Source organism: Lepisosteus oculatus, chromosome 14 (genome assembly GCF_040954835.1).
Source record: "Lepisosteus oculatus isolate fLepOcu1 chromosome 14, fLepOcu1.hap2, whole genome shotgun sequence".
In the NCBI taxonomy this organism is placed as follows: domain Eukaryota; kingdom Metazoa; phylum Chordata; class Actinopteri; order Semionotiformes; family Lepisosteidae; genus Lepisosteus; species Lepisosteus oculatus.
Window position 1 is genome coordinate 46,478,513 of NC_090709.1, and position 19,770 is coordinate 46,498,282.

The 19,770-nt window shown below is 38.3% G+C and overlaps 1 protein-coding gene across 1 annotated transcript; it reads left to right on the plus strand.

Annotated features, from left to right (window-relative positions):
* LOC138242991 (uncharacterized) lies at nt 1–18,887 on the plus strand. Its single transcript, XM_069198495.1, has 3 exons — nt 1–536; nt 8,046–8,489; nt 16,232–18,887. The coding sequence occupies exons 1-3, from the start codon at nt 149–151 to the stop codon at nt 17,821–17,823; spliced, it is 2,424 nt and encodes an 807-aa protein (XP_069054596.1). The 5' UTR covers nt 1–148; the 3' UTR covers nt 17,824–18,887.
* Nucleotides 18,888–19,770: the final 883 nt, after the last annotated feature.

Sequence of the window (19,770 nt, forward strand, 5' to 3'; positions counted from 1 at the left end):
TTTAAGTACCGTTTCAGGGTCTGAATATGCTATGTCTTGTCGGTTGTGTTCATATTTGAACAGATCACAGAATACAGAATCTGTGAAGAATAAAAATAAAGTTCTTGAGTTTAAGTCAGCCTTTGTTTATGATTGACTCTGAAGAAGGATGGCGACGTGTTTGTTGAATCTACAAACCGAGATTCACTCTTTCATAGATATGTTACTCAAATCGATCGTGTATGATGTGTCAGAAGTTTTCAGAAACAGGATGTCTGACTCCGAGGACAAGTTTCAAGACAAACTCCGCAGCGTCTCACAGACTCTGGTGAGGCGGGCCGTGTTTAAAATCACACAGTGGGTGGAGGACAGTGTCGGGAGTGAAATGGCGCAGCTGAAGAAGGAGAACGAGAGCCTGAAGCGGAGATTGCAGCTGTGCGAGAAGGAGTCGGGAGCAGGAGGAGATCGGGGACAGACAGATCGTGTTGGACACATGCTTCCCTGTGAAGTCACCGCAGGAATAAAGGAAGAAATGTACGCGAAACTGGAGCTGTCAGGTCAGTGGGGTGACTTGTATGAAGTTAGTGTCTGAACTGTTGTTGTCTGATTATGGCGATTATAATACTTCGTTCAGACATACTAGTTGTTTCCCTGGATTATTGTATAATCCTACAGGTATGTCATTAGGAAAAAAACTATTCAGTTTGCATTTACGTTGTATTGGTTTAGATTTGTATATGTATAGCAATGATCATGCGTCTGTATTAACCCCTCTCTCTCAGTGCAGGGTAAATGTACTGTAGTGTTCAGTTACTGTGTCTGTATTAACCCCTCTCTCTCAGTGCAGGGTAAATGTACTGTAGTGTTCAGTTACTGTGTCTGTATTAACCCCTCTCTCTCAGTGCAGTGTTAATGTCCTGTAGTGTCCAGTCAGTCAGTGTGTCTATATTAACCCCTCTCTCTCAGTGTAGTGTTAATGTACTGGAGTGTCCAGTCAGTGTGTCTGTATTACGCTCTCTCTCTCAGTGCAGTGTTCATGTCCTGGAGTGTCAAGTCAGTGTGTCTGTATTACGCTCTCTCTCTAAGTGCAGTGTTAATGTACTGTGGTGTCCAGTCAGTGTGTCTGTATTACGCTCTCTCTCTCAGTGCAGTGTTAATGTACTGGAGTGTCCAGTCAGTGTGTCTGTATTAACCCCTCTCTTTCAATGCAGTGTTAATGTACTGTAGTGTCCAGTCAGTGTGTCTGTAGTAAACCCTCACTGTCACTGCAGTGTTAATTGTATGTACAGATGCAGCCATTCAAAATGGGTGGGGTATTTCGCAGCATACCCCGGTGGGCGTGTCGCGGTATCACGCGGTTAATCGCGTCATTTGACGTCATGCCGGAAACTATCCGGAGTCACCTTGTAAAACCGCCAGGGGGAGCTTAACCTCTCATGTACAGCATTTGAGCTTTTAATTTTGAACTGTGTATTACAGCATGTTAATCATCAGTCATTAAAATGTTGGTATATTTTATGAAAGCAAGATTGCTCAGTTGGACAAAAGTGCACAACCTACCTTTATCAGAAATATTTATGCATCAAAGCCTTTACTGAAGATATTACTAATAGTATTAATAATGAATGACTTTGGACAAGCTGTATACTCAAAGTATAATTTCTTTAGCACATTTGTACAAGCACTTGGAATCTGTCCAGGCCATACTTTGTCAGGCATTTTGTTTTACTTCAACGGGCATAAAAACTCCCTTGCTTTTAACAGGGCATTTCATAGTTTCTAACTACGAAAATGATTTAAAATGCGACACTTATCATTCAACTAGAGCTCAAAATATCACAAGGATCCTCAAGAGCACAGCAAAGACTGTATTAAAAGATACTTGTATGAGATACATGAGAATCCAGGCTTTTTTATCAACGCTTTCTTTTCCGTATACCAGATTTTATGGAACCACTTCAGAAGGGTGTCAGCCAGTCAGATTCCAGGAATCGGTACTTTAAAGGAAAAATACACACCGGTATTCCATTTCTCCCTAACGATTTTAAGCATCGAAGTATTTAACTAGCATGTGAAATAGCGTGTGAAAAAGTGGTAGTTTTAAACTTTTCTGCTAATATAATATGGAATCGCGTATCTAAAGAATTTAAGAACGATATGACTATATTCATATTCGTGTACTGCGACAGGGCTGTATAGGGCTGTTTCGCCTCTCTCTTCATGCGACTTCCCTTGTAGCCTACTGGTCTATGTGCCTGATTACCAACTCATGGATTGTGTGTTCAAATCCAGCTGGTGCTGGACTTTTCTTTTAACAAACATTTCTTTGAAAAAATAGAATAGCAATATTATGGACAATCAATTGACTTTTATATTTCAAAATATCACAACATGATCGATTCCAAGTCATTTTTGATAACAATGAATAGTCACCTTCTTCCCTTCTGACAACGGTCCCTGCTTCTGCTTCCTGCTTCTATTGTGTGTGTGTGTGTAATAGAGTAAATTTTTATAGAGAAATGGAGGCTGGACAGTATGCGTTACAATATAAACATTTATATTGATTTAAATCGTGTTTTGATTTAAATTGCAAACGTGTGTTTAATTATATGTGTTTTTTTATCATAATCAGGCTAATGCAACATAAATTGATACAGTATCTTTGTCTTCTAAGTATCTTAATAAACTTTCAGCATAGCTTTCTACCAGTTTAGATTTATATTTCTTGGGATTTTGGGATCAAACGTGGAAGGATTAGATTGTAATCGTTTTAATTTTTCAAATACGTTTTAGAAAAGTGTAATCTATACCTGCCCAGACTGTACGCCTTCCTAAACCTCGCCTTTCACTCCTATCCTGCTCTTCCCCGCGCACCCCAGCTGGGCGCTCTTCGGCCTCTGCCCAGGATGAATGTATATTTTGATATTTACACCCCGCGCGGCACCGAGGGAGCGTCTGCATTTATAACTTAGTTTTTAAAATTAGTCAAGCAATATGAAGCATCTCCTTTTACTTTTAAGTCCCTTAAATACATTGAGCACAGCTTTCTCACCTCTTAAGATTGCTTTTTGATACCATCCTTACACAAAGCAGAAACTTTCTGATGACATACAGTACAAGTGGAGGGAGTGGATTTTTCTAAGGAAAATTGCAGTATAACTTTATTCATGCACATCATTATACAGTATCTCATTTTGTATTTCTATAAAAAAAATTGTTTGCCCAGCCACTATTGTTGTTATTGTTTTTATCCTGTAAAGCGCTTTGAGGAGCACAGCTTTCTCACCACTTAGATTACTTTTTGACACCATCCTTACACAAAGCAGAAACTGATTGTATTTTCCGATGACATACAAGTGCAAAGATTACAGATTTTAATCGTCTTTTTTCTGAACCAGGGAAAATCTGATCATGTTTCTCTATAACAATAATAAAAAACTTTATTTTACATATCACCTTTAAAAGTGGCATCTCAAAACAATACAGTAGATGTAAACCACAGATTACAAAGTAAATACCCAGACAAACGCAAACGCGTTTTTAATAAAATGCTTTCATTCATTCAACAGAGAGAGAGCGTAAAACCTGGGTGTAACAGCTGTTCCTTTTTCTGATCACTCGCTCTCTGGATAAACGTCTCGCCTGTCCAGTTCTATCAATTTATTTTAGTCAAAATTTTATATATCACCTTTAAAAGTGGAATCTCAAAGCAAAGTAAATACCCAACACTGATTGTACCCATCTGTCATGCTAATAAAACACCTTGAATTGAATTGAGGGAGAGAGGGGGGGAGGGCGAGCGAGATAACCAGGACGCAAGGCAAATAAGATACACTCCACAGGCATTCACAACAGCAACATATGAAATGTTTGCACATATAGTTAAGTTATTACTTGGTTTTCAAAGTGCTATGAAATACAATATTGTTGTTGTTGCTGTTCTTGTTGTTTTTATCCTGTAAAGCGTTTTGAGAAGCCACCTTTAAAGGCGATATATACTGTAAAAGCGCTGATTCTTATGGAATGTGTTCCGCCGGGGATTCAATTTTTTTTTTAATCGCGTATCTAAGGAAATCTCAGTATAACTATGTTCATGAACAAACAGTGGCATGTTACATTATTATTAGTTTTTTTGTTAACAAGGCTCGCCAGCTAATGTGAATCGAAACCTGTCTTTCTGGCTTTTAAAGTCGTGCGAAGTGTAAGCCACAATTCAAATAGAGAAAAAAGAGCTGACTGGCAAGATTTAAGATGTGGCTGTCAATGTTGGATTAAAAAAAACACATTGTCAGACGTTTGTTGCATTGCTTGAAAAATAACTTTATTTCGAGAGACTGGATAAGTAATTCAAGTGTTTTTTTTTAACTTCCTGAAAAACAACTTATAATTTAACTATATGTGCAAACGTTTTATGATATGTCACTGTTGTGAATGTCTGTGGAGTGTATGTCATTTGCCTGTCTGTCCTGGCTGTGCTCTCTCTCTCAATTCAATTCAATTCAAGGTGCTTTAACTTTAACTTGCTTTAACTTTGCAAGTCTGAGTTCTTGTGTCCGTCCTATCCGAACCTGAAAGTATTACAATATGTATCTTTATAGCAGGTGGTGTACAGTTTTTTAGCATAGATTACACTTTTCTAAAATGTATTTAAAAAATAAAAACGATTACAATCTAATCTTTCCACGGGCTTCTAAATCTAATCTTTCCAGAGCAGCTTCTTAACTGTGAAAATATGTGTCTGTCTTTCCGTAGAGGGGGAAGGGAATTGGATCTGCAATGCCCTTTGGCTACAAAAGTAAAAAGAAGGCGCTCCCTCTCTCTCTTTTGATTATTACATCCAATAATCAAAAATGACACAATAAACATAATAACCATAATAACGACCAACCAACAAAAACAACCATACAAACATAATACCAACCAAAAACATAGATAACAACCACAATACAAAATCAAAAATATAAAACCATTAAACTCTCTCAAATTCATGCAGTTATCATAATCCCGCCCCTTATGCAAAACCAAACCCTCCTCCCATCCCAGTTTATCCTCTTTATCATAAACAAAATCCACCTCAATTTTCAACATAAAGCATTACACAAAACCAATACCTCAACACTCCATACAATGTGTTTTTTTTAATCCAACATTGACAGCCACATCTTAAATCTTGTCAGTCAGCTCTTTTTTCTCTATTTGAATTGTGGCTTACACATCGCACGACTTTAAAAGCTAGAAAGACAGGTTTCAATTCACATTAGCTGGCGAGCCTTGTTAACAAAAAAACAGACAATACCCAGGGAGAGGGAGGTCAAGCCAGAGAGAGAGTTTTTTACCCTCTGTCTAAAATACCAAATAACCCGGGGCAGAGACTTCGGGGGGATCATTGCATGGTACAGAGCGGAGCTCAGTCAATTCTTATGGAATGTGTTTTTTCTTTCTTCTTTTTTTCAGCATGGAATAAACCTGTTACTTGATTCATATGGATGCCCGGTTCCGCCTGGGATTCAAAACATATATTTTTTTTTTTTACTTGGGTATCAAAGGGAATAGGCAGTATAACCCTGTTCATGCACAAACTGTGGCATATTACATTGATTTGGGTGTCTCCTCTTGCCAGAAAGCTTTAAATTGCATATTGAGCGCGGTTTTTGACTTTTTTTAAATTGTATTTTGAGCGCGGACAGCACATACAAGGGTTAATTGCACACTGAACTGCATGTAAAAAAAACAATTACTTTTTGTCAATGAAAACCGGTGTGTGTGTCTCTCTCTGCTGGATGTCCCTCTCACTCTCTGCTGAATGAATAAAAGCATTTTATTAAAAACGCGTTTGCGTTTGTCTGGTATTTACTTTGGTCCCTTTTAACTGTTTTTCGATCTACTGTATTGCTTTGAGATGCCACTTTTAAAGGTGATATGTAAAATAAAGTTTTTTATTATTGTTGTAGAGAAACATGATCAGATTTTCCCTGGTTCAGAAAAAAAGATCTAAAGTGCTACACCTAACTTTCTTAATTCGATGTATTTAAAGCAGTGAACTAATGTAGGTGTAACATAACTTTCAGAAATACAATCGAGAATAGTTTTGTGGTGTTTGTTTAGATGAAACGTTCCTAAAACGTATAATGTAACAAAATTAAAGACGATTAAAATCTGTAATCTTTCCACTTGTACTGTATATCATCGGAAAGTTTCTGCTTTGTGTAAGGATGATATCAAAAAGTAATCTTAAGTGGTGAGAAAGCTGTGCTCAATGTATTTAAGGGACTTAAAAGTAAAAGGAGATGCTTCATATTGCTTGACTAATTTTAAAAACTAAGTTATAAATGCAGACGCTCCCTCGGTGCTGCGCCGGGTGTAAATATCAAAATATACACCGAATAAAACCGATTACAGTCTAATCCTTCCACGTTTGATCCCAAAATCCCAAGAAATATAAATCTAAATGGGTAGAAAGCTATGCTGATCATGTTGTGATATTTTGAAATATAAAAGTCAATTGATTTTCCATAATATCGCTATTCTATTTTTTCGAAGAAATTTTTGTTAAAAGAGAAGTCCAGCACCAGCTGGATTTGAACACACAACCCATGAGTTGATAATTGGGCACGTAGACCAGTAGGCTACAAGGGAAGTCGCATGAAGAGTGAGGAGAAACAGCCCTACACAGCCCTGTCGCAGTACACTAATATAATCATATCGTTATTAAATTCTTTAGATACGCGATTCCATATTATATTCCCTTTTAATCAAATTCTAAAAATATGCTTGTTGACTCCGGTAAGATTTTGATGCTTAAAATGTTTAGGGAGAAATGGAATACTGGTGTGTATTTTTTCTTTAAAGTACCAAGACCAGCTATATACTGTATGTTTATGTTCCAAAATTAATATCGTTTATGGCCTTCACACGCGTTACAGTATGCTCCTATTCTTTTTATGCTCAGCTACTAAGATTTCCCTTCAGTGGTAAAATTCAATATCTACAACGGGCACAGAAAAGACGTTTACTGTAAGTCTTTCTACGACAGACCAACGGACCACGAGTGCCCCTGTCGGTCAACCAATCACGTACAGCGGTACCCCGTGTCATCTTGCGTCACGATGCGCGACGCTGTAGCCAATTACCTCCGGTACGTGTCTGTACCGTGCACTTTGAATGGCTGCATCTGTAGTAGTGATATTATTACAGTAGACTCACGTTTTACATTGTAATTAGGCTCCTGACAAAGCCTGTATATCCAAAATCACATATAATCAGAACACCACCACACCAACCGAGGTTGACTCGGGTTAAAAAAAAGATTTAAGATCAGTTTGGTGGGGGTTTGGGTAAAAAAAAGATGACCTGTGCATCACTAAAGACAATAGACTGCTGCACAGCGGCAAGGACATCGCCACCAAACTGACATAATTTCATTCTAGGTGCATAAAACTAAAACACTGAAGCGATAGGTGCTGATGGGGAGAGTGAAGGAGAGGTGGTCTGTCATAACTCAAGCTTCATTAAAACACAAAGGCAACTGAAGGGTACAGCCAAGGAGAATGAGTTGAAACTGCCTTTTGGCAGACCCTCAAGCCAGCCAAGCCTTCGACTAGGCTGGTGCGCGCCCCACTAATGACACACAGTCTCCTTAAAGACTGCTGAAACCCCAATACCTAGACTCAACACACAAGTCCCTGCTCCCACTTTTTACAGCTTGCAGTTCTTAACAGTGCCCCTAGCCCCTTCATAGCGGACACTACAATATTCTTTCCTCTGACTTAAACAGTTTTAAGAAAAATGATTAGGTGAGCCCGCGGACCACACTTTGAGAATTACTGGTTTAAAGTATAATAAAAACAGTGATATAACTTAACTCGCCTTGCCTTTCCTCTTCGTACTTGTCAAATATGGTGATGCTGCATGATAACAAGTGACCAAATCCCAAAGAGCAGCTCAGATGTGTGCTACTAGAGTTGAGCTATTAGAGTTGAGTTCTTGAAATTTCCTGCATTATTTACATTTTTACATTTTTTCTAAGCTCATGCTAAAGGTCTTGTCGTCTTCTCCTGTGTTTTCAGGCTCAGTGGCCCGTGCTCTTCCTGATGCTGGGGAAAGGGCTCCTCTTGAACAGCAACACAGAGAGGAGGAGTGGGGCTCCAGTCTGATGCAGGAGACAGAGCTCCCTGCTGCAGAAGGGAAAGAGACACTCAGGGAGCAGCACACAGAGAGCAGACAGACTGTCAAGGATCTGGACTCTGTGCCCATGATGAAGACAGAGCCGGAGAGTGAGACAACTGGGTTATTAGGATGTGAGGATTTTACAAGGAAGGTTAATATTCTGGACAATAATACTATTACAATAAATTACAATGCTCTAGAATCTGTGTCTGTACAGAGGATCAAAGAGGAGGAGCTGGATGAACTGGATGGGTTTAATCTTACAGAGCAGTACATGGTGATCCAGCTAATTGATCCCGCAGAGCAGCAGACATTTTTAGATCTTAGTCTTGTCTCTGAGCCTGGTAAGTGTTCTTTCTAATTTTTAAAAAAATGTTCTCCATCTTTCACAATAATGTCGTCCAGATAACACTGTGTACCTGTAGTTCCCTGCATGGCTTGTTCCATCACCCTCTGCCATACAGCTTGAGCCCTAGAAACTACAGATGCAGCCATTCAAAATGGGTGGGGTATTTCGCGGCATACACCAGTGGGCGTGTCGCGTTATCACGTGTTATCATGCAGTATCACGCAGTATCACGCAGTTAATCGCGTCATTTGACATCATGCCGGAAACTATCCGGCGTCACCTTGTAAAACCGCCAGGGGGAGCTTAACCTCTCATGTACAGCATTTGAGCTTTTAATTTTGAACTGTGTATTACAGCATGTTAATCATCAGTCATGTTGGTATATTTTATGAAAGCAAGATTGCTCAGTTGGACAAAAGTACACAACCTACCTTTATCAGAAATATTTATGCATCAAAGCCTTTACCGAAGATATTAATAATAGTATTAATAATGAGTGACATTGGACAAGCTGTATACTCAAAGTATAATTTCTTAAGCACATTTGTACAAGCACTTGGAATCTGTCCAAGCCATACTTTGTTATCAACGCTTTCTTTTCCATATACCAGATTTTATGGAACCACTTCAGAATGGTGTCAGCCAGTCAGATTCCAGGAATCGGTACTTTAAAGGAAAAGTACACACCGGTATTCCATTTCTCCCTAACGATTTTAAGCATCGAAGTATTTAACTAGCATGTGAAATAGCGTGTGAAAAAGTGGTAGTTTTAAGCTTTTCTGCTAATATAATATGGAATCGCGTATCTAAAGAATTTAAGAACGATATGATTATATTCGTGTACTGCGACAGGGCTGTGTAGGGCTGTTTCGCCTTTCTCTTCATGCGCCTTCCCTTGTAGCTTACTGGTCTACGTGCCCGATTACCAACTCATGGATTGTGTGTTCAAATCCAGCTGGTGCTGGACTTTTCTTTTAACAAACATTTCTTTGAAAAAATAGAATAGCAATATTATGGACAATCAATTGACTTTTATATTTCAAAATATCACAACATGATCGATTCTAAGTCATTTTTGATAACAATGAATAGTTAACTTCTTCCCTTCTGACAACGGTCCCTGCTTCTGCTTCCTGCTTCTATTGTGTGTGTGTGTAATAGAGTAAATTTTTATAGAGAAATGGAGGCTGGACAGTATGCGTTACAATATAAACATTTATATTGATTTAAATCGTGTTTTGATTTAAATCGCAAACGCGTGTTTAATTATATGTGTTTTTTTATCATAATCAGGCTAATGCAACATAAATTGATACAGTATCTTTGTCTTCTAAGTATCTTAATAAACGTTCAGCATAGCTTTCTACCCGTTTAGATTTATATTTCTTGGGATTTTGGGATCAAACGTGGAAGGATTAGGTTGTAATCGTTTTTATTTTTCAAATTATTTTTAGAAAAGTGTAATCTATACCTGCCCAGACTGTACGCCTTCCTAAACCCTGCCTTTCACTCCTGTCCTGCTCTTCCCCGCGCACCCCAGCCGGGCGCTCTTCGGTCTCTGCCCAGGACGAATGTATATTTTGATATTTACACCCGGCACGGCACCGAGGGAGCGTCTGCATTTATAACTTAGTTTTTAAAATTAGTCAAGCGATATGAAGCATCTCCTTTTACTTTTAAGTCCCTTAAATACATTGAGCACAGCTTTCTCACCACTTAAGATTACTTTTTGATACCATCCTTACACAAAGCAGAAACTTTCTGATGACATACAGTACAAGTGGAAAGATTACAGATTTTAATCGTCTTTAATTTTGTTACGTTATACGTTTTAGGAATGTTTTATCTAAACAAACACCACAAAACTATTCTCGATTGTATTTCTGAATGTTATGTTACACCTACAGTAGTTCACTGCTTTAAATACATCGAATTAAGAAAGTTAGGTGTAGCACTTTAGATCTTTTTTTCTGAACCAGGGAAAATCTGATCATGTTTCTCTATAACAATAATAAAAAACTTTATTTTACATATCACCTTTAAAAGTGGCATCTCAAAGCAATACAGTAGATGGAAAAACAGTTAAAGGTTAAACATTAGAGGCTTGCCACACCCGGACTGTTAAACCAACGCATTAGCACGTCAAAGCCCATTGAGGACCCGGGCGCAATAGTTGTTTTGTCCCTTGATTTACTGATCTGCATTAATTATGGAAATTGAGTTCCTGCTCTTTGCAGACGACCTGGTCCCGCTGTCGCCCACAGAACAAAGGCTGCGCCAGAACCTGGCACTGCTGGAGCAGCACTGTCAGACCTGGGCGCCAACAGTCAATCTGGACAAGACCAGAGTTATGGTTTTCCAGAAAAAAAGCCAGACCTCAGGGAAACAGGTACAAATTCACACTTAACAACACATTAACACCTAACAACGGGAGCAGGGACGAATTAGGCCAGTACCCACTATTGTTAAACATACAGAAAAGAATATTAAAGTATTGAATATTAGTATTGGCTTTAGTATTAGCCATACAGAACATTAAAGTGCCCCTTTTCCATTCAGCGGGAGCCTGAGCCGCTGTGTCCTATCTTCTGACAGTCGCCGTTGTGAATGTCTGTAGAGTGTATCTTATTTTTAGTACTATATTTTTGTATTATATTCCCTATTAATCAAACTCTAAGAGTATGTATCGGCTTGTCCCCTCCTCCCGCCCCTCTCTGTGTACAGTAGAGCCTCCTGTCCAGCCAGCACATTTCCACATTCACAACTGCGACATATAAAATGTTTGCACATATAGTTAAATTATTAGTTGTTTTTCAGGAAGTTAAAAAAAACACTTGAATTACTCATCCAGTCTCTCGAAATAAAGTTATTTTTCAAGCAATGCAACAAACGTCGGGCAATGTGTTTTTTTTAATCCAACATTGACAGCCACATCTTAAATCTTGTCAGTCAGCTCTTTTTTCTCTATTTGAATTGTGGCTTACACATCGCACGACTTTAAAAGCTAGAAAGACAGGTTTCGATTCACATTAGCTGGCGAGCCTTGTTAACAAAAAAACTAATAATAATGTAACATGCCACTGTTTGTTCATGAACAAAGTTATACTGAGATTTCCTTAGATACGCGATTAAAAAACAAATAAAAAAAATTTTGAATCCCCGGCGGAACACATTCCATAAGAATCAGCGCTTTTACAGTATATATCGCCTTTAGAGGTTGCTTCTCAAAACACTTTACAGGATAAAAACAACAAGAACAGCAACAACAACAATATTGTATTTCATAGCACTTTGAAAACCAAGTAATAACCTAACTATATGTGCAAACGTTTCATATGTTGCTGTTGTGAATGCCTGTGGAGTGTATCTTATTTGCCTTGCGTCCTGGTTATCTCGCTCGCCCTCCCCCCCTCTCTCCCTCAATTCAATTCAAGGTGTTTTATTAGCATGACAGATGGGTACAATCAGTGTTGGGTATTTACTTTGCTTTGAGATTCCACTTTTAAAGGTGATATATAAAATTTTGACTAAAATAAATTGATAGAACTGGACAGGCGAGACGTTTATCCAGAGAGCGAGTGATCAGAAAAAGGAACAGCTGTTACACCCAGGTTTTACGCTCTCTCTCTGTTGAATGAATGAAAGCATTTTATTAAAAACGCGTTTGCGTTTGTCTGGGTATTTACTTTGTAATCTGTGGTTTACATCTACTGTATTGTTTTGAGATGCCACTTTTAAAGGTGATATGTAAAATAAAGTTTTTTATTATTGTTATAGAGAAACATGATCAGATTTTCCCTGGTTCAGAAAAAAGACGATTAAAATCTGTAATCTTTGCACTTGTATGTCATCGGAAAATACAATCAGTTTCTGCTTTGTGTAAGGATGGTGTCAAAAAGTAATCTAAGTGGTGAGAAAGCTGTGCTCCTCAAAGCGCTTTACAGGATAAAAACAATAACAACAATAGTGGCTGGGCAAACAATTTTTTTTATAGAAATACAAAATGAGATACTGTATAATGATGTGCATGAATAAAGTTATACTGCAATTTTCCTTAGATACGCGATTTAAAAAAAATAAGAATTTTTTTAATCCCGGGCGGAACACATTCCATAAGAATCAGCGCTTTTATACAGTATATCGCCTTTAAACACATATATTTAAACATGCGTTTACGATTTAAATCAAAACGCGATTCAAATCAATATAAATGTTTATTTTGTAACGCATAGGTGACTATTCATTGTTATTAAAAAGACTTAAATTCGATCATGTTGTGATATTTAGAAATATAAATTTGTTTGGTGCGAGTGAGGTTTTATTTAATCTTTGACCAAGGGAAACGTTTCATTTTTTCAAAGAAATGTTTGTTAAAAAATAAAGTCATAGTTCCATGGGATTTGATCACAGACCGTGTGACGTGGAAGTCAGGCACCTAACCCACAGCGCCACCGGCACAGTCACATGCTGAGGGCTAAAAAAGCACTACAGAAACATTATCGACAGACAATGTACAGATTTGATAAAGCTATAAAATAATGTAATTAGGCACAGAAGAATTTTACAGCACAGTACAATAATAAATGCTGACCATGACTTTAGAAGCATAAATTACCTTTCACTCAATTTAAACACAAGCTGTCTTTAGCCCTCTAAGCTGGTTCATACAGAAATGTAGAGATCCAGGCTCAGAACACACAGCTTCATTAGCGAATACATATGCAGGACAAGTGGAGAAGACGTTTTACAGTGGATGGATTTTTAGAAACATCCCATCAGTGACATCACTGAAGTCAACTCCTAGGTAACTCTTGTGTGGATAGTTTCACAAGAATCAGACAAAGGTTTAAGCATTGCTTGTTCTAGATAAAACTGCAAAAAAAAACAACAACCCATAATGTACTTCTTTGCGGCTCTGTTTGCCCAAATCAGATATTCACAACGTGAAATTAGAAAATAATATTACGTAACCAAAATCCGCAATATGAAAACAGAACCTGTGTAATTGTTGACAGATGATGTACTTGTAACATTTTTACAAGACGAACTACAACATTTAAAAAATGACTTGTATGTACTTGATATCTCTAATCAATCCACTGCACTGCATTAAAACAAAACGAAAACTAAAACGCCCTGGGCATACCGTTTCGTGCTTCTTATCAGTTGCTCAAAAGTAATTTGACCGTATGAAATGCATAATATAAACCTAGAAACATATACGTGAGCAGTATTTACGTAGTATCAGTGTCAAGACATTCCTCTCAAATACTGTAAATCAAGTTAAAAATATTTCAAGACCGATACTGGTCATAATGAAACCATGTTTCGTGTATGTTTTCTTTAAAGTACCGAGACCAGCCATATACTGTATGTTTATGTTCCAAAATTAATATCGTTTATGGCCTTCACACGCGTTGCAGTATGCTCCTATTCTTTTTATGCTCAGCTACTAAGATTTCCCTTCAGTGGTAAAATTCAATATCTACAATGAGCAGAGTAAAGACGTTTACTGTAAATCTTTCTACGACAGACCAACGGACCATGAGTGCCCCTGTCGGTCAACCAATCATGTACCGCGGTACCCCACGTCATCTTGCGTCACGATGCGCGACGCCGTAGCCAATTACTTCCGGTACGTGTCTGTACCGCGCACTTTGAATGGTTGCATCTGTAGGTGATTGTATTGCTAGTATTAATTGTCAAACGTTGCTTTGATGATTCTTCAGTCTCCATTTGAAGATATCTCTAGGCCGAGTCAGTCTTGGAGAAATGCTCATCTCCTGCTAACGTTACAAAATTGCCTTCTATACAAGGTAAAGGGTAATGAACACTGAGAGGTACAGGGTTTATAGTAACTTTAAAATCTTTACAAATGTGCACATCACCAACCTTTCCTCAGTTCAGAACTGGGACTGTTGGATTTCATTCCATTCAGATTTAGACAAGATTCCCATTTCCTCTAAATGTTGTAATTGTGGCTCCACCTTAAGACAAATAACATATGGTACAGGGTGTCACGATCCATCTCATTAACTGCAGTTTTTGTGTTAATTTCCTTCAAGGTTACATTGACTTACTTAATTCCAAGTTTTGCATTAGGCAACAACTGTGAAATTCTCTTTTTGGTGGGTTTGTTACTGGAAGAGCCTAGATTTAGTGCCCTGATGGAGCTCCCATCGAGGGGACTTTTTTTCAACCACTCGTGACCTGACAATACAGACACCTCTTTTCCAGCAAATAAAGGTCTGGCTTACGTGTTTTTACATTGGAGGCTACATTTCCTTTAATTTCCCAAGAGTCGGCACAGTCTCACCAGTGAAAGTTGTGTCTAGCTCCATTTCTAGTTTTACTCCAGACACTTCTGGTATTATCCAAATCATTCTCCTATCATCCTCCCTAATGCTATACAGTTGCAATCATCCCAGATCATCCCCAATTGAGTTTGTATCAGTATGTGATGCACCTTGTTCAATTTCAGAGTATGTGCTTTAGTGGTTTTGCTTTTTTCCAACACTGTTGCCTGTTTTTCTGGGATTTCATTTTCGCTGCTCTACACATTCTTAATGTAGCCACGTTTGTGGCAGTTTCCACAGTCTTTTTCTCTAAACCAACATGTGACCCCAGTCAGTGGGGTCATGTGAGGATTTGCCACCATGAAAACAAGGCTGCCCTTTCCAGTATTTTTTAACAAAAATCTTATGTGTAACACATGCAACTATTTTCTGATGCAATTCGTTTGCATCTTTGGTAGCCATTTCCATCAAAATCACAATGTTTAAAGCGTGCCGCAGTGTTAAATTGTGCTCAGTGAGCAGCTGAGTCTGTGTGTTTTCACTGAGCAACCCACTCACCAGTCTGTCCATCAAAACATTTGACAGCCCGGAGCCAAACTGACACTGTTCTGATGATCTATGTAGCGCTGCGAAATATTCTGATATGCTTTCAGTCTTTCACTGGTTTCATTTATGAAATGGAAATCTCTCCACTATGATCAATGGCTTTCAGCTCAAATGATTCCACAGGGCAACCACATTTTCTTTAAATGTCTTTTCAGAAGGTTTTGCCGGTGTCATATCGAATTAGGGGATACTATTGTGTATGCAGATAACATGGCTAAGGTGAATTTTTCTGCTTACCCATAAAATATTTCAGGCAAAGAAAAAATTACAGAAAACTATCTTTTTATGTTTATTTTAGTTCCTCTCCAGGAGTTCGTTTCTTTAATGCACATTAAGACTGAATTCATAGGAATATGTAATTGCCGATTAACACCTCATTTCTCATAATTGTAATACTTAAGTAACTGGTTTAAAGTATAATAAAAACAATGATACAATTGAACTATTCTTGCCTTGCCTTTCCTCTTCGTACTTGTCATATTGATGGTAATGCTGCATAATTACAAGTGACCAGATCCCAAAGAGCAGCTCAGATGTGTGAGTTCAATTTGTGAAATTTTCTGCATTTTTTAAATTTGTATTTACACTACTTGTATTTTTTTCACCACTGACTAGGTATACATGAATTTGTGTGAAAATGATGTAATTATGTAATTACACTACATAATTCATGATTATTTTAGTTTTTACAACTTTACTTATATGCAGATACTACAGAATGTCTTTGCTATCTCATATTTAAATTTTAAGATTTTTTTTTGTATTGGAATGACTTCATTTTCATCACTTCTCCAAGCTCATGCTAAAGGTCTTGTCATCTTGTCCTGTGTTATAGGCTCAGAGGCCAGTGCTCTCCCTGATGCTGGGGAAAGTGCTCCTCTTGAAGAGCAGCACAGTAAGGAGGAGTGGGGCTCCAGTCTGATGCAGGATACAGGTCTCACTACTGCAGAAGGGACAGAGACACCTAATGAGCAGCACACAGAGAGCAGACAGAGTGTTGAGGATCTGGACTCTGTGCCTGTGATTAAAACAGAGCCTGAGAGTGAGACAGCTGGGTTCTTAGTATTTGATGATTTTACAGGGAAAGTTAATATTCTGGACAATAATACTATTACAATAAATTTCAATGCTCTAGAATCTCTGTCTATACAGAGGCTCAAAGAGGAGGAGCTGAATGACCTGGATGGGTTTAATCTCACAGAGCAGAACGTTGAGCCCCAGTTGATTGACCCTGCAGAGCAGCAGACTGATATACCTGGTGAAGAGAACAGTACTGAGTCACAGCACACAATGGAGAGTCATTATAGGGAGGAACAACAACAACTCCAACAGGGCTTGATGATAATAAGGCCTTGTTCCGTTAAGGTGGAGAGACTGTCATTGCAGAAGTGGTTTAAACAATCGGATAATCCCTTAGTATCAAAGGACTTTGTAGAGAAGTGTAATCTGAACACTAAGAATATTGCAAAGCATATAAAAGAACTAGAGTTGGTCTCTGTACAAGGGTGCAGGGAAGAGGGAGAGAAGGAATTTAATGTTTTCAGTCTAAGGGAGCAGGAAAGTGGGTCCCAGCTGATTCAACCTGCAGAGCAGCAGACTGATATATCTGGCGAAGAGAACAGCACTGAGTTACAGCACACAGAGGGGGATCAGGACCGAGAGGAAAGAGAGGAACAACAGGGAGGCCCACAGGACTTGATAAGAATGATCCCTTCTTCTGCAAACATGCAGAGATTGTCAGTGCAGCAGACTAAAGCCCAGAAACTTAGGAAGACTCATCCCAAACCTTGTTCAGATAAAGTGGTGAAAATGTCTGTTCAGCACAAACGACAACAATGTTTTCGGCAACCAAGTAAATTAAAAAGTCACCAGCGCACTCATACTGGTGAGAAACCATTAACCTGCAGTCAGTGTGGGAAAAGATTTAATCGGGCAAGTCATTTAAAAACCCACTTACGAATTCACACAGGAGAGAAACCATTCACCTGCCGCCATTGTGGGAAGAGTTTTAATAGGGCAAGCAGTTTACAAAAACACCAACTCATTCACACAGGTGAGAAACCATTTAACTGCAGTCAGTGTGGGAAAAAGTTTACTCAGAAAAACCATTTAAAAACCCACCAGCTTAGTCATACAGGAGAGAAACCATTCAGCTGCAGTCGGTGTGGGAAAACGTTTACTCAGAAAAACCATTTAAAAACCCACCAGCTTAGTCATACAGGAGAGAAACCATTCAGCTGCAGTCAGTGTGGGAAAAAGTTTACTCAGAAAAACCATTTAAAAACCCACCAGCTTAGTCATACAGGAGAGAAACCATTCAGCTGCAGTCAGTGTGGGAAAAGTTTTAGTCTGCAACGCAGTTTAAAAACACACCAGCTTATTCACAGAGGAGAGAAACACATGATAAGATGGTACACAGAAGTTTAGAGTTGTACAATGATTTATGAATTTGAAACTTCAAATACTTGTTTTTTTTCTAATCTATTGCACCATGGCTAGATTCATGAAATAAATGAATATCTGAGGTGTTTAACCTCATAGCAGAAGTCACAGATTGGGTGTCTTTACGGGTTTTACATTTACAACACCCTCAAGTTAAACTTACATCATCATAAACAACACATTTAAAAAAATACAAGTGATACACTTGTGCATGTAAGCTCCAACATTCTCTATATCCAGCCATTAAATTTATTTTCACGGTAGTGAAACTATGTTTTTATATAACATTGTTTACCTTTTTGCTTAGAAACATTATCAATATGAGTTTCGCTCTTCAAACCTGAGTACTTTCACAACAGAAATGTGGATTTCACCCCTGCTTCAAGCATAATAAGTTCAAACTCAGGTGTATATGTATTCAGGGTATGTTTTTACTGTTGAATTTCTTAGCCTGTTATTTTCCTCCTGTTGTGTAGTGTTACGTTTGGCAGGGGCAGATGAATGGTAGCTCTTCCAGTTCAGACAATTTACGTTCTCTGGAGTGACTGAGCTCCACAGCTGCACTTTTTCTTGTCTGTTCAGCTCTGATTGAGGTTTTCTTTTTAGATTCTTAATGTTGCTTTAGCTTCACAGAAAGCTCTTCATCTTCATCTTCATCAAGTTCAGGTTGAAAATCCCTATAACTAGACATAAATACATTGCAGTTTTTGAGGTTCACTGTATGTTCTTAATGGACTCTCATATTTAAACGTGAGTTTCCCGTTTCATTTCTTTGTCAAAGTTCAGTTTGATTGTGTTGCAGAATGAGAACTCATCAGCTACATATGTGTCATCTAACCTTGTAATGCAATTAAACACACCTGCTTATGCATGATGTATCAGCAGTGCATTCTTCTGAAACTTCACGTACATTCACCTTTTAATTAATAAGTGCATGGCTGAGGTCATTCACCCATTTGGTCAACTCTCAAATGAAGGAATTCTGTATCATATATATCATGAGTACACTGTCCCAGAAAAAAACATTCAAATGCCAGAACACATTTTTATATCAGTGGTTCTTATCTGCTATACTGCAGTTTTATTGCAGCCTGTACCCCCTTTGGTTCTCAAAATCTAAAAATAAAAGAGTTTTTTAATCAAAGTAGTGTTTACTAAAACAGATTTCAAACCAATGAGTTTAATAAAACAACATAGTTGTGAAACATTTTGTAGTTGTGGTGCTCTCAACACTACTTTCACTTCTTCCTGTGCCTCTTGAAGGCCATCATTGTTAATCACGTGAGATTTCTCTTTATGGAAATTCACACTTGGCATATTTAGATATTAGTCTTGTCTCTGAGCCTGGTAAGTGTTCTATCTATTTTTTTTTAAATGTTCTCCATCCTTCACAATAATGTCGTCCAGATAACGCTGTGTACCTGGAGTTCCCTGCAGGGCTTGTTCCATCACCCTCTGCCATAGAGCTTGAGCCCCAGAAACTAGGTGATTGTATTGAAACAGGCCTTTGCTAGTATTAATTGTCAAACATTGCTTTGATGATTCTTCAGTTTCCATTTGAAGACATCCCTGGGCCGAGTCAGTCTTGGAGAAATGCTCACCTCCTGCTAACGTTACAAAATTGCCTTCTACACAAGGTAAAGGGTAATGAACACTGAGGAGTACAGGGTTTATAGTAACTTTAAAATCTCTACAAATGTGCACATCACCAGCCTTTCCTCAGTTCAGAACTGGGACTGTTGGATTTTCTCATTCCATTCAGATTTAGACAAGATTCCCATTTCCTCTAAATGTTGTAATTGTGACTCCACCTTAAGACAAATAACATATGGTACAGGGTGTCGCGATCCATCTCATTAACTGTAGCTTTTGTGTTAATTCCCTTCAAGATTGCAATGCCTTCCTTATTTCCATGTTTTGCATCAGGCAATA

Coding starts and splice junctions, on each gene's coding strand:
- LOC138242991 (XM_069198495.1), top strand. CDS start 149: ATGGCGACGTGTTTGTTGAATCTACAAACCGAGATTCACTCTTTCATA. Junction 537..8,045: donor CGCGAAACTGGAGCTGTCAG/GTCAGTGGGGTG, acceptor CTGTGTTTTCAG/GCTCAGTGGCCCGTGCTCTT. Junction 8,490..16,231: donor TAGTCTTGTCTCTGAGCCTG/GTAAGTGTTCTT, acceptor CCTGTGTTATAG/GCTCAGAGGCCAGTGCTCTC.